Below are 11,522 nucleotides of genomic sequence, written 5' to 3'. Positions count from 1 at the left end.
ATATATATATATATATATATATATATATATATATATATATATATATATATATATATATATATATATATATATATATATATATATATATATATATATATATATATATAGTGCAAAATTTGAATGGAAACGCGTCAGGTTGTGGTTGTGGCTTTAGTGGACGTCATTGGGATTTTGAAGGATGATTTTGTGATTCCAGTGATAGTTTAACAGTTCCTGTAGCACGAATGGCAAAAAATACCCACGAAAACCTGCCTAATCACTTATGTGGCATGTGCAAGTAGTTCCTAAGCGTTTCAAAATATGGGAGATGTAAAAAGGAAAGCACTAAAAAATTAAGAATATACATAGAGGGTCTAAACAATTCTCAAAACACTCTTCTGGAATTCAGGCGGACATAAGAGATTAAAAGACAGGGGTGGAGATTACGGGTTTTTTTTTTTTTGTAACACTCAGCCACTTTCCTTCCGTTTTCTTCCTGTGCAGGCATTTTCACCCGCTCCCCGCTGCCCTACGGCTACTCCCTGGTGACTCCAGTGCCTGCAGGCGTGTGTAACCTCACCATCACCGAGATGAAGCCCTCCAAGAACTACTTCGGTGAGAGAGAGAGAGAGAGAGAGAGAGAGAGAGAGAGAGAGAGAGAGAGAGAGAGAGAGAGAGAGAGAGAGAGAGAGTGGGGGTGGGAGAACGTGTGTTGTTTTGATGTGCATCACCACCACTACAGCCTTACGTTACACCACGCTCCCCCCCCAGTACGGTATAACGGAAGGTTACGACCCCCGCCACTTACCTCCCCCAGCACTGCGACGCTCGGACGGGACCTACATCCTGAACGGAAACTGGGACATCAAGACGGCCGGCGAGTACGAGGCAGGCGGCACCACCTTCATCTACACGCCGGGCAGCGAGGAGCATGGCGAGCGGCTCTCAGCACCAGGCCCACTAAGAGAACCTGTTGATTTTATGGTGAGACTCGTGTTGTGTAGAAGTCTACAACAGTTGTCGCTTTAAGATCCGTTTTCTCTTGTGTGATGAGGAAAGACTTAAATTGAATGGGTAACTTTTTTCAGTCGACGATCTCATGTATTTATTGAAATCAAGAATTAATTATTGTTTTCCGGCCAACAGTTGATCTCACAAAGCCCCAACCCGGGAATCGAGTACGAGTACCGCGTGCCGCTACCCGAGTACGGCGGGAACCCGTCAGCAGTGGGCCTCCCAGGTGCAGCAAGACCTGGGCTGGGGACCAGACCGGTGCCAGGAATACCAGCAGTGCCAGGACTGCCAGGACTGCCAGCCAGCAGCGTGGTATCCACTCAAGGACAGCGTCGACCCTTCCCGAGCAACCCCAACCTGTCTTCCAGAACTCCCGGCTACGGTACTAGGAATCCCGGCCAGGGGTCAGTGTTTCCTTTCGGTAGTGGCAGTGGTGGGCGGCCCACAGACACCTTCATGCCCCTGACGCCCGTGCTGCAGCCTGTGTTGGGGCCTTCCTCCGGATTCAACTCCAGCAGCGTGTCGATATATCCCGCAAACCCACACAGCAGCTTGGCCACGAGTCCTGCTGGCACACCGAGAAGGTGGCCGCCTTACCTTGGCATGCCCCAGGGCTCGGCAGTGGACGCAGCCTCCAGGACTCCAAGCAGAGTCCCTGGCGTGATTCCCCGCGGCCAGCCCATCACGCCGCTCACCCCCTCACGCACAGGGTCCCTCCCTCGCCCTTGGAGGCCCGGCTTAAGCTCCCCGGAGAGGGGACGTGCCTCACCGGTCCCAGGGAGTCCGTTTCTGCAGGGTCAACCCTTCCCGAGGGGCACTGCAGGCAACACGGTGTCGTCCATAGGTGTAGGGAAAGGACTGCCGGGCCTTGAGAGGGAAGTGATTGTCAGCTCCGAGAGCAGCGGCAGGGACGGAAGACTCCTGACAGCCTCGAGGGACGGCGGGAGACAAACGCTGTATAAGGCCACCAACCACCACAGAGTGCAGCCAGGCAAGGCCACCACCGCAGCGCCTGTGTCCACTCACAGGACCCGCCATCGACACGGCCTTCAAGGGACTCAAAGTACGTACTGGCAAATTACGGAACCAGTGTTAAACTTCTGCAAGTCACCGCCACTTCGTAGCTTCCAGGAATGCTGCTTTAACATAACTGATTAGAATATCTGTAGTAATGTTCATTATGATTATACGTAACAAGTTTCTGGAACATTTACTCTCTTTTGAGATACAGATACCTAGATGTGGCAGCTTACATATTCTTTTCCTTCCTCCCCGCGCCTTGGTCTGCCCCTCACAGGCAGAACTAAAGTGCCAGGGAAGGCTTCGCAGTTCCCCACCTTCGATCCTGACGTGCAGCTGACCCAACCCAAGGCCGCCGTGCAGCCCACCACCAACGCCACGGTGAGGCATCGCGCGCAGCCTCAGTCCCCAGTCTTAGCAATCGGTGTTTATATTGCTTTTAATGTATAATATCAGTAAATTACAACTCTTATGTCTCCAGATTCAGACATAAACGTTTACTCATATCAAGGCGGACGACGCACGCTTTCTCTCTCTCTCCCTCTCTCTCTCTCTCTCTCTCTCTCTCTCTCTCTCTCTCTCTCTCTCTCTCTCTCTCTCTCTCTCTCTCATGCATCTGCCTTCAAAGTTCAGCCTAAACTCATTCTCATATTGAATGCTCATCCCCTCCTGCTGCTACGCCAGGACTCCACCGGGACCTCGAGTATCAGGGGTGAGGAAGAAGGCCGCCACCGCCACCGCCATAAACAGAACGGAGAGAGGAGGCCCGGCAAGAACAGGCGCAAGGACAGGACGCGTCTACGAGTGCGAGGAGGCAGATTCCAATGGGCTGAAAAGGGGCTTACTACTTGCTCCAGACCCTGTGGTGGAGGTACGTATGCGCACGCCTCGCAGTGCAGACAGATAGGTATATATTTAGATAGATAGTTATATATATGCGAGAAATTAACGTGTAAGGTGTGTGTAGCGGGAGCCGCTCGCCTGGGTGGGCCTCATTCCTTCTTTCCCTCCTCGGTTCGCTCGAGTGACGCCGTGTGGCATTATGATAAAGCCTTACAGGAAATAGTAAGCAAATGACAAATTAAAATGTTGTATGTATCAGTGAAGAAAATGTACAGGTAACATAGCTATGCAGTGGTTGTTAACTGCTACTTTTTAAACTTATATGGCAACTCACCAGCTCCATGACGACAGCCCGGCGTTCTCGCCACTCATGAAAGTGTCTCTTTAGAATTTAGTTTGTAATATATTCTTTCTAAATGATATCAAATTGTGCTATATTCCGTGAAATTTGCCCCTTTATATATATATATATATATATATATATATATATATATATATATATATATATATATATATATATATATATATATATATATATATACAAGTCAAATTGCATTGGAATAAACACAATCAAAACACAAACTATACACTTGTGATCCATATAAACAATCCCTGCTTCTCCTTACCAGGCAACCAGACAGTGATCTTGTCATGCGAGAGGAAGAGGAACAAGAAGGTGGTGGCGGACCGTCGCTGCTCCCATCTGCCACGTCCTGATGCTCGCTTCGTTCTGTGCAACCTGAACCCTTGTCCTGCAGAGTGAGTAAAGGGCATGAGAACCACAGAGGACCATTGGGAGTCATTAGAATGACTAACTTCTATGAGGGTTCGGGGTTGGGAAGGTGCAGGATAGAAGGCTAATCTGTGAAGGAATCTTTCTGCTTTCTTTTTCCCTTGATATTTTGTTGAGAGTTGTTTGAGGACCGTTGAGGGAGACTGTAGCCTGGCTTGATGTGCTTCAGTGGGAAGTTTTGTGGTTGTTGGATTAGATTTGGTCTTGAGGATGATATGAATGGTGATAATAATACGTATGGTGAAAATATTTTACGTTTTGTATGTGATAGTAGTGGTTCTTGTTGTAGTAGTAGTAGATGGAGAAAGAGGAGCAAGAAGAGCATCAAGATATCTGAAAAAAAATAAATTAAACTTTGTCTTTGACCTACTCAATTATTTATTTATTTATTTATTTATTTTTATTATTTATTTATTTATTTATTTATTTATTTATTTATTTATTTATGGGGGTAAAAACATGTGCTAGCGTTTTTTATCATTCTCTTCCTTGGCCTGTCTCCCTAATACAAAAAAAAAGAAATATAACTGTCTGTAGAAATATTAAGACTAGAACAGGACTCCGCCATGATTACTTAAGATGGGTACCCGTTCAACAAAAAGATCTACGTATGTAACATCGAACAATTCATCACTACCCATTCGGCACACTAATCTCACTCGTCCAAAATATTCACTCGTTCAGTTAATTTCAGCATCATTCGCTTTGCACTTCTCTCACGACTCCAGGTGGGTGCCGGGCGAGTGGGGGCCGTGCAGCGTGACGTGTGGCATGGGGGTGCAGATTCGACCCACCGTGTGCCAGCGTGTGGTGTCGCCGACCCTCACACTCACGGTTCCAGACGGTTCCTGCCGCTCCCCGCCCACCGTCGCCACCTCGCAGGTTTGAGTTCCCGCAATGCTGTCTTGGTGATGATTTTTTTTTTTTTCATTTTTTGTGTTTGATGTGGTTTTTAACATTGTCATTATTATCTTTTTTTTTTTTTTACTTCTTCTTCTTCTTCTTCATCATCATCTTCTTCTTCTTCTCATTCTCCTAATAACTTCACCGATGCATTTGCCCTCCGCTTTCATCCCTCACCTCCTCATTACTCAGATGTTTTCTCATTTATGTATCGTTTACATGCTCAAGATTTTTATTTTCTTTCAACTACATCTCTTCAGTCTTCACAAATACTTCAGCAGTACTCCTGATACTACATTCTTCCACTTATATTTCCCTACATCTAGAATAGAGAACCAATACCACATACCCACCACAATCACACCTCTATCATCACCATGGGGCAGGTGTGTGAGATGGGACCCTGCAGGAGCACCAACCCGACGTGGGAGGCGGGGCCGTGGACCAACTGCTCTGCGCCGTGTGGCCTGGGTACCCGCTCCAGGAAGGTGGCGTGCATCGTGGAAGGCCTGGCTGTGGCTGACGACCGCTGCAGCCTCGGCGCTCGGCCCGTGAGGGAGGAGGTTTGTGACATGGGCTCCTGCGCCACCAACACCTGGTTTTTCTCTTCTTGGTCTGAACAGGTGAGTTTTGAGTCTAGACAACCCCTATAGTTGATGCTGTTTTCATGTAGCTGCTTGGATAATCTTCTTCTTCTTCTTCTTCTTCTTCTTCTTCTTCTTCTTTTCTTTTCTTTTTTCCTTTTTTCTCTCGGCTGCTCCAGTTAGGAGTCGTCACGGCAGTTCAACCTTCTCCAGTGTGCTCGGTCTTCTGAGAAATAGAAAGTTGTCAATGTTGCCACGTAAAGTTATAATACATGCCCCACTTTATTACAATAACTTGGTATTCCACTCCTATCACCACCACCACTACCACCACGCTCCTGCAGTGCTCGGAGCCGTGTGGGGCAGGCGTGCAGACGAGGAGAGTGCATTGCCTGGCAGGCGACACACAGACCTCCTGCCCCGCGTCAGAACGACCCGACGCCACCAGACCGTGTACAGGATTGATTGGCTGCGGAGGCCAGTGGTTTGTTGGTGAGTACTGTGCGATGGAGCATAGAGGGGATTGGATGGAGAGATGGAATTAACTAGATGGAAAGATGGAGAGAACTATATGAAGAGATGGAGGAAATTAGATGGAAAGATAATTTTATTGGAATGATTTGAAATAAACGGAGAAAAAAGAGAGATGAGTTCAGTAGGTTGATTGAAGCCTTAACTAAGTGGAGAGATTAATTAAGAACCTATATTAGGATGGTTTAGAGCACACGGGTAGACAGACAGGAGAGGAGAGGGCTGGGTGAGGCTTTTATCTTGCAATGAAATCATAAAGAGTGATGGTAACGATCGGGCGAGACATTGAGACACTCGTAGGAGCACTGAAATTTACTTGCACTGGGGATAAGTAGAGAAACAGTGTGTCAGCGAGAAGGAACGATGGAATTGTCCCCATAACCAGACTGAATGAATCACTCGGTGCATGATGAATAAGTGGGTAAGCATTAACTCACACGGATCTCCATCTTTCGTGCACGCAATGAAGGCTCGTGGGGTGAGTGCAGTGAGCTGTGCGGTGCTGGGCGGGAAACGCGGCCCGTGCTGTGCGTCATCCACGTGCAGACGCGGTGGAAGGTGGTGGGCGACTCGCAGTGCCACGGGAGCGAGAGGCCTCAGGACGACAGGGAGTGCAACGTTCAGCCATGTTTGCCTGTCTGGTACACCTCCAGCTGGTCGCAGGTGTGTGTGTGTGTGTGTGTGTGTGTGTGTGTGGTACTGGAGAGAGAGGTAAATATATAGATAGTGCATTAAGAGAGAGAGAGAGAGAGAGAGAGAGAGAGAGAGAGAAAATGAGATCGGGTGACTAACTGCCTGACTGCTTGCATTTCACGCCATAAAAAAACACTGTTGTATTGCACGAGAGAGAGAGAGAGAGAGAGAGAGAGAGAGAGAGAGAGAGATGCACCCACACATACAAACACAAGCTCCCTTCCCTGGCAGTGCTCTACGTCGTGTGGCGGCGGAATACAGCGGCGCGAGGTGACCTGTCTGGACGTGCACCGCCACGCCTCTCCGGACTGTGACAACGCCACCAAGCCCGACGCCCGCCGCCCCTGCCACCTCCACGCCTGCTCCGACGATGCCCCGCGCCCCGCCCACGCCCCCGTTGAAGGTGAAGGCGCTCTAGGCAATTCAGAGTCCGCTGAGTACGAGGGAGGCACCGAAGGAGGGCATGAAAGTAAGTATTGTTTGTTGTTCTCCCTTAGATGAAAATGGTTTTGTAATTTTGAGTGAACTTTTTTTTAACTATTGTTTTTTTTTTTCGTTTTCTCTATGTCAATTAGTGTTCTTTTTTATTTATTTATTTTTAGTTATTTAATGACATATTTCTACTTATTCCTTAACATCCATTTCTCAAATAAAATAGTTTCTTAGTTTTATTTATTTATGTATTTATTCATTCATTTATTTTAGCTTAATTTCTACTTTTATCCTTCACCTCTCTCTCTCTCTCTCTCTCTCTCTCTCTCTCTCTCTCTCTCTCTCTCTCTCTCTCTCTCTCTCTCTCTCTCTCTCTCTCTCTCTCCCTTCCCTTCCCTCACTATACCCCCAATACTCACACCTCTGTTTGCAGCATCTCCGGGAGCCTCAGGACACTTCAGACACACGGGGGAAGCTGGCAGGGAGACAACAGAGATGACTGAGGCCGAGAGGGAGGAGGCGGAAAAGGAAGAGAAGGAGGAGGAAAATATAGATCCTTTAAGGGCAGTAACGGTAGAGGAGGAGGAGGAGGAGGAAGAAGAAGAAGAGGAAGGAGAAGAGGAGGAGGTACAAGGCAGGGAGGAAGAAAACGAGTTGGATGAGACGACTGAAGACAACCTTGGTAATCTTCCTGAAGGAGATGCACAAGGTGACGAGTCCTTTGCTGACGAGGGGGAAGAAGAGGAGGCGGAGGAGGAACTGGTGCAGCGAGAGGAGGAGGAGCAGGAGCGCGAAGAAGAGAAGCAGAAGAGAAAGAAGAGGAAGCGGAAGAAAGAAGGAAAGAAGGACAGGAGAGTGGAGAGTGAAGGAGCATTGTCTGCCAGTAATAGTAACAGGAGAATAACTGCCGTCTCTCAGAAGCCTTGTAAGTACAGGCTGCATTGCACTTAGTTGAGGGACCCCATCACCTTACGGTCAGTCAGAGGCAGAGTCGGTAGTTTTTTGTCTAGTTTACCCTTCCAATGTCTCGTTTTCTTTTCTACCGTTTCTCTCATTCCCGTTTTCTATGATTTATTTTCCCTATTCATCCGTTTCAGTAGTTTTCTCCCCTTTATTCCTATCCCTTCATTTATACTTGATTTACTTTTACTTTTTCGTTTGTTTGTATAGGACTAGAGTAATCATGACAGGTCTCCCTCCTCTCCACAGCACTCACTATCCTTGCATCTTTAGGTTTTGGAGATATTTGTCATTCAAACTATTGCTTTTTGTGGCGATAATTGACCTATTCATTATTCCAGCGCAAAAAAAAAAAATCAGTCATACAGTCCCTTCCTTTATTCACACTTGCACCATTTTTTCCCTTAAGTCTTTATGTTTCCCCTTATACTAATCCTTTCTCTTTACCAAGTAACACTTCAGATCCTGTCTCCTATGTTCTTTATCCTTCTCCCCTTACACAGTTTCACCTCTAATCCTTGTCTCCTATACTCTCCACCTCTGTCACCTTTTCACTCATCCTTTCTTTTTTTTCTTTTCTTTTTTTTTTTTTTTTTTTTTTTTGCCTTACACTCCTCAATCCTTCGCTCTTTCTTCTTCTCTTCATTCCTCCTTCCCCATATCTTCCTTACACACGTCATCTAACTCGTCTTCATTCATCTCCTTTCTCATACGGCCGGACTCTCTTCTCTCTTTCATCGTGCCAAGTCAATACAGAGTTTTAAAAGGGTAGACATATGTATGAATGGGGAAAATACGTAGGTATGTCGAAATAATTAAGATGTTTTGTACTGGGACTGCCACGTGGAGGCCTGAAAGTTTGTTGCATCTTTCTTTTATTTTTTTATTTTTTTTCCTGTGTTCTCACTGATGTCTCCCTTCTCCACCTCCCAACAGTGTGCATTGACCGCATCAAGAACTGCCACCTGGTATTCCGTGCTCGCCTCTGCCGCCTCAAGTACTACAACAAACTGTGCTGCAGGACCTGTACCACCACTTGAGCTGATGCTGTTGCTACTGCCACTACTACTTCCACTACTATTACTACTGTCGCCTGATTCACCACCTCCTGCACCCTAGTGATATACACGCCACTACCACCACAACTGTTGCTGCTACAGCAACAACAACTACTGTTGCTACTACTACTACTACTACTACTACTACTACGACATACTTCTTGTGTTATCACTTTCACTAGAGTCAGCTTTCATTGGGAAGGACTGACGTCACCACCGCCGCTATTATATTTTAAGCAGTGCGTCTCTCTCTCTCTCTCTCTCTCTCTCTCTCTCTCTCTCTCTCTCTCTCTCTCTCTCTCTCTCTCCTTTGTGATTCCAATGTTTTACTTTATTTATTTATTATTTTCATCATCTGGCGGACTTCATATAAAGTTACTGAATTAATGTAGTTCAGAAGATGGTTTTCGTTAGCTGAATAACATTATGTGTGTGCAGTTAGTTGAACAGATCTGTCTTTATATATGTCAGTTAGAATTTATACCGACTTGAGAAGTGAAATGTATAAAATTATATATGTTAAAGTGATGTTAGATTGTAATTATCTCGTTAAAGTGGAGAGAGAGAGAGAGAGAGAGAGAGAGAGAGAGAGAGAGAGAGAGAGAGAGAGACTGGTAATTCGGTGGTTAGCTTGATTCACGTGGTAGTTGAGCGTTAAGACAAATTTTGTGGTGCACTAAAATGCTTAAAGAAACTGCTCAGGTGACGACGATGAACACTGTGCACCGTGGCAGTGGAGGTGGTACAGTGCGGTGCGGGAAGGTGACTGGGCAGAGGATACGGTGTAGTTAGATGTTGATAGAAGTGCGTGTCTTAGAACTAATAGTTTCCGTCAAGCGAAGCGTCTCTCTTGTTCACCTTTATCGGTTCGTATCTTTTCGTGTAAGCGCTGCGGCAGTTGATGTATTTCTATGTATTTCTTAGCAGATATTATACAGCAGTTGTTGTCCGTGTGTCCTATAGAAGTGTCTGGTATACATATATAGTAAGTGGGTGGAGTACTGTACCTCTTCTCGATGGTTATACATATATACATTATCACTGTTAATATAATTGCATCATTGTATTGTTCTAAGTATACGTACGCATTTATTCCTTTCCTGCAAGACACTTTTCTCTCACTCACCATTTAGTTTCATTTCTCATTGTCATGTTATTGTTCTCACATTTACATTCACTACTTAAGTTAGCCGCGCGTGCTCTTAAAGTTATAGTTATGTTGCCACGTGCACCTGTCTCCTGGGAACTAATGTAGTTTGTCCATTAATTCGTTCTGTAATGTATGTATGTATGTATGTATGTAAGTATGTATGTGTAGTATTTCGTGTATGTCCCGAGAACGCCGCTTTATTTTCATTGTGTGTGTGTGTGTGTGTGTGTGTGTGTGTGTGTGTGTGTGTGTGTGTGTGTGTGTGTGTGTGTACGATTCTTCCCGATTCCAGTTGTCTAGCATAATAGTTTTACCTCAGTATATCACTTGTGCATTAGTTTACTTGTATACGTGTGTGCAGGAAACTACTGCGAGAATTTCCCTTAATCCCACCAATAACTCAGCTGGATTTATGTAAGACCTTCCCTCCTTCACTCGTCTTCGATTTTCTGCAACAGCGGCGCATTTTATATACCTAACTCTCTCGTGTTGATGGCCCAATGAGAGTGTGTGTGTGTGTGTGTGTGTGTGTGTGTGTGTGTGTGTGTGTGTGTGTGTGTGTGTGTGTGTGTCGTGTACCGTACGTGTAAAGAAGTGCATTTATATTTGTGTGTTTTTTTTTTATTATTATTATTTGTTTCGCTTAATATACTGAACTTTTCTCTAACCTGACCCATCAAAGTACTTCTGTTATTTGTTTGGTTAACTCTATGGATACTCGTTCTATATCTAAATTCTTGTGGGCGGCAAAATTATTCTACTTGTTTTCTTAATTCTTGTGTCCTTGGTCAGCCTCTTTCTTACGTGGGAAAAATAACTTAGCATAACCTAATATGATTTTGCATAACATAACATCCTTCTTTTTTTTTTGCATCATTGTACATATTTTTTTCTTTTTCTTTCTTTTTTTTTTCACTATCGATTTTTTTTTTTCCATACTCATATTCTGTGTTTTTACTCATCGGTGTGTGTGTGTGTGTGTGTGTTTCATATTCTTATTCCTTTGTCTTGTTTTGTTCAGTACGTTTGTTTGCGTTTCTCCATCTGCATTTTTATGACTTCTTGGAAGGTCTCGACCCATCTCTCTCTCTCTCTCTCTCTCTCTCTCTCTCTCTCTCTCTCTCTCTCTCTCTCTCCCAAGTCGTCTCAGCTTGTTAGGTAATCAACAACACACTTATCTCCTCACCTTATTCATTAATTAATGGTAGACACACCTTGCCGCTTCTTCGTCCAGCATGTATAGTCGTTTCCCTTAGTTGGCAGCCGGTGAGCCCGCCATGAATACATAGGAAAGTAATCATTTACTAAGTATACTTACCTGATCATTTTTTCTTCACATTACGACAGTAGTTTTTACATAAGCATCCTGAATATTATCGTTGAGAAGCTCGTCAATGTGTTTCGTATTGCGGATCATATTCTCAAACACTTCAGGGTTTCATCTCCACAACTTTCTACAGGTTCCAGTATTAGGGTCGGGAGTTTCCATGGGTGCTTTCATGATTTTTAATGCTAGTTCATGCTAGTTTAACCAAGAAATTTGCATCATCAGTGGGAAAAAA

The 11,522-nt window shown here is 45.0% G+C and overlaps 1 protein-coding gene across 1 annotated transcript in view; it reads left to right on the top strand.

Annotated features, from left to right (window-relative positions):
• Window positions 1-8,928, top strand: part of LOC135105619 (uncharacterized) — a 14,449-nt gene extending 5,521 nt beyond the window's left edge. Inside the window, exons 5-17 of the mRNA XM_064013986.1 lie at window positions 484-594; window positions 797-963; window positions 1,126-2,056; window positions 2,291-2,394; window positions 2,698-2,884; window positions 3,486-3,615; window positions 4,378-4,531; window positions 4,939-5,175; window positions 5,481-5,628; window positions 6,137-6,330; window positions 6,592-6,829; window positions 7,226-7,717; window positions 8,689-8,928. Of these exons, the coding sequence (XP_063870056.1) occupies window positions 484-594; window positions 797-963; window positions 1,126-2,056; window positions 2,291-2,394; window positions 2,698-2,884; window positions 3,486-3,615; window positions 4,378-4,531; window positions 4,939-5,175; window positions 5,481-5,628; window positions 6,137-6,330; window positions 6,592-6,829; window positions 7,226-7,717; window positions 8,689-8,792 (3,197 nt within the window). The 3' untranslated portion in view covers window positions 8,793-8,928. The remainder of the gene's footprint in view (window positions 1-483; window positions 595-796; window positions 964-1,125; window positions 2,057-2,290; window positions 2,395-2,697; window positions 2,885-3,485; window positions 3,616-4,377; window positions 4,532-4,938; window positions 5,176-5,480; window positions 5,629-6,136; window positions 6,331-6,591; window positions 6,830-7,225; window positions 7,718-8,688) is intronic.
• The last annotated feature ends 2,594 nt before the right edge of the window (window positions 8,929-11,522 follow it).

This window comes from Scylla paramamosain, chromosome 1 (genome assembly GCF_035594125.1).
Source record: "Scylla paramamosain isolate STU-SP2022 chromosome 1, ASM3559412v1, whole genome shotgun sequence".
Classification (NCBI taxonomy): domain Eukaryota; kingdom Metazoa; phylum Arthropoda; class Malacostraca; order Decapoda; family Portunidae; genus Scylla; species Scylla paramamosain.
The sequence above is the reverse complement of the archived record's forward strand: the minus strand, read 5'-3'. Positions and strand labels throughout refer to the sequence as shown.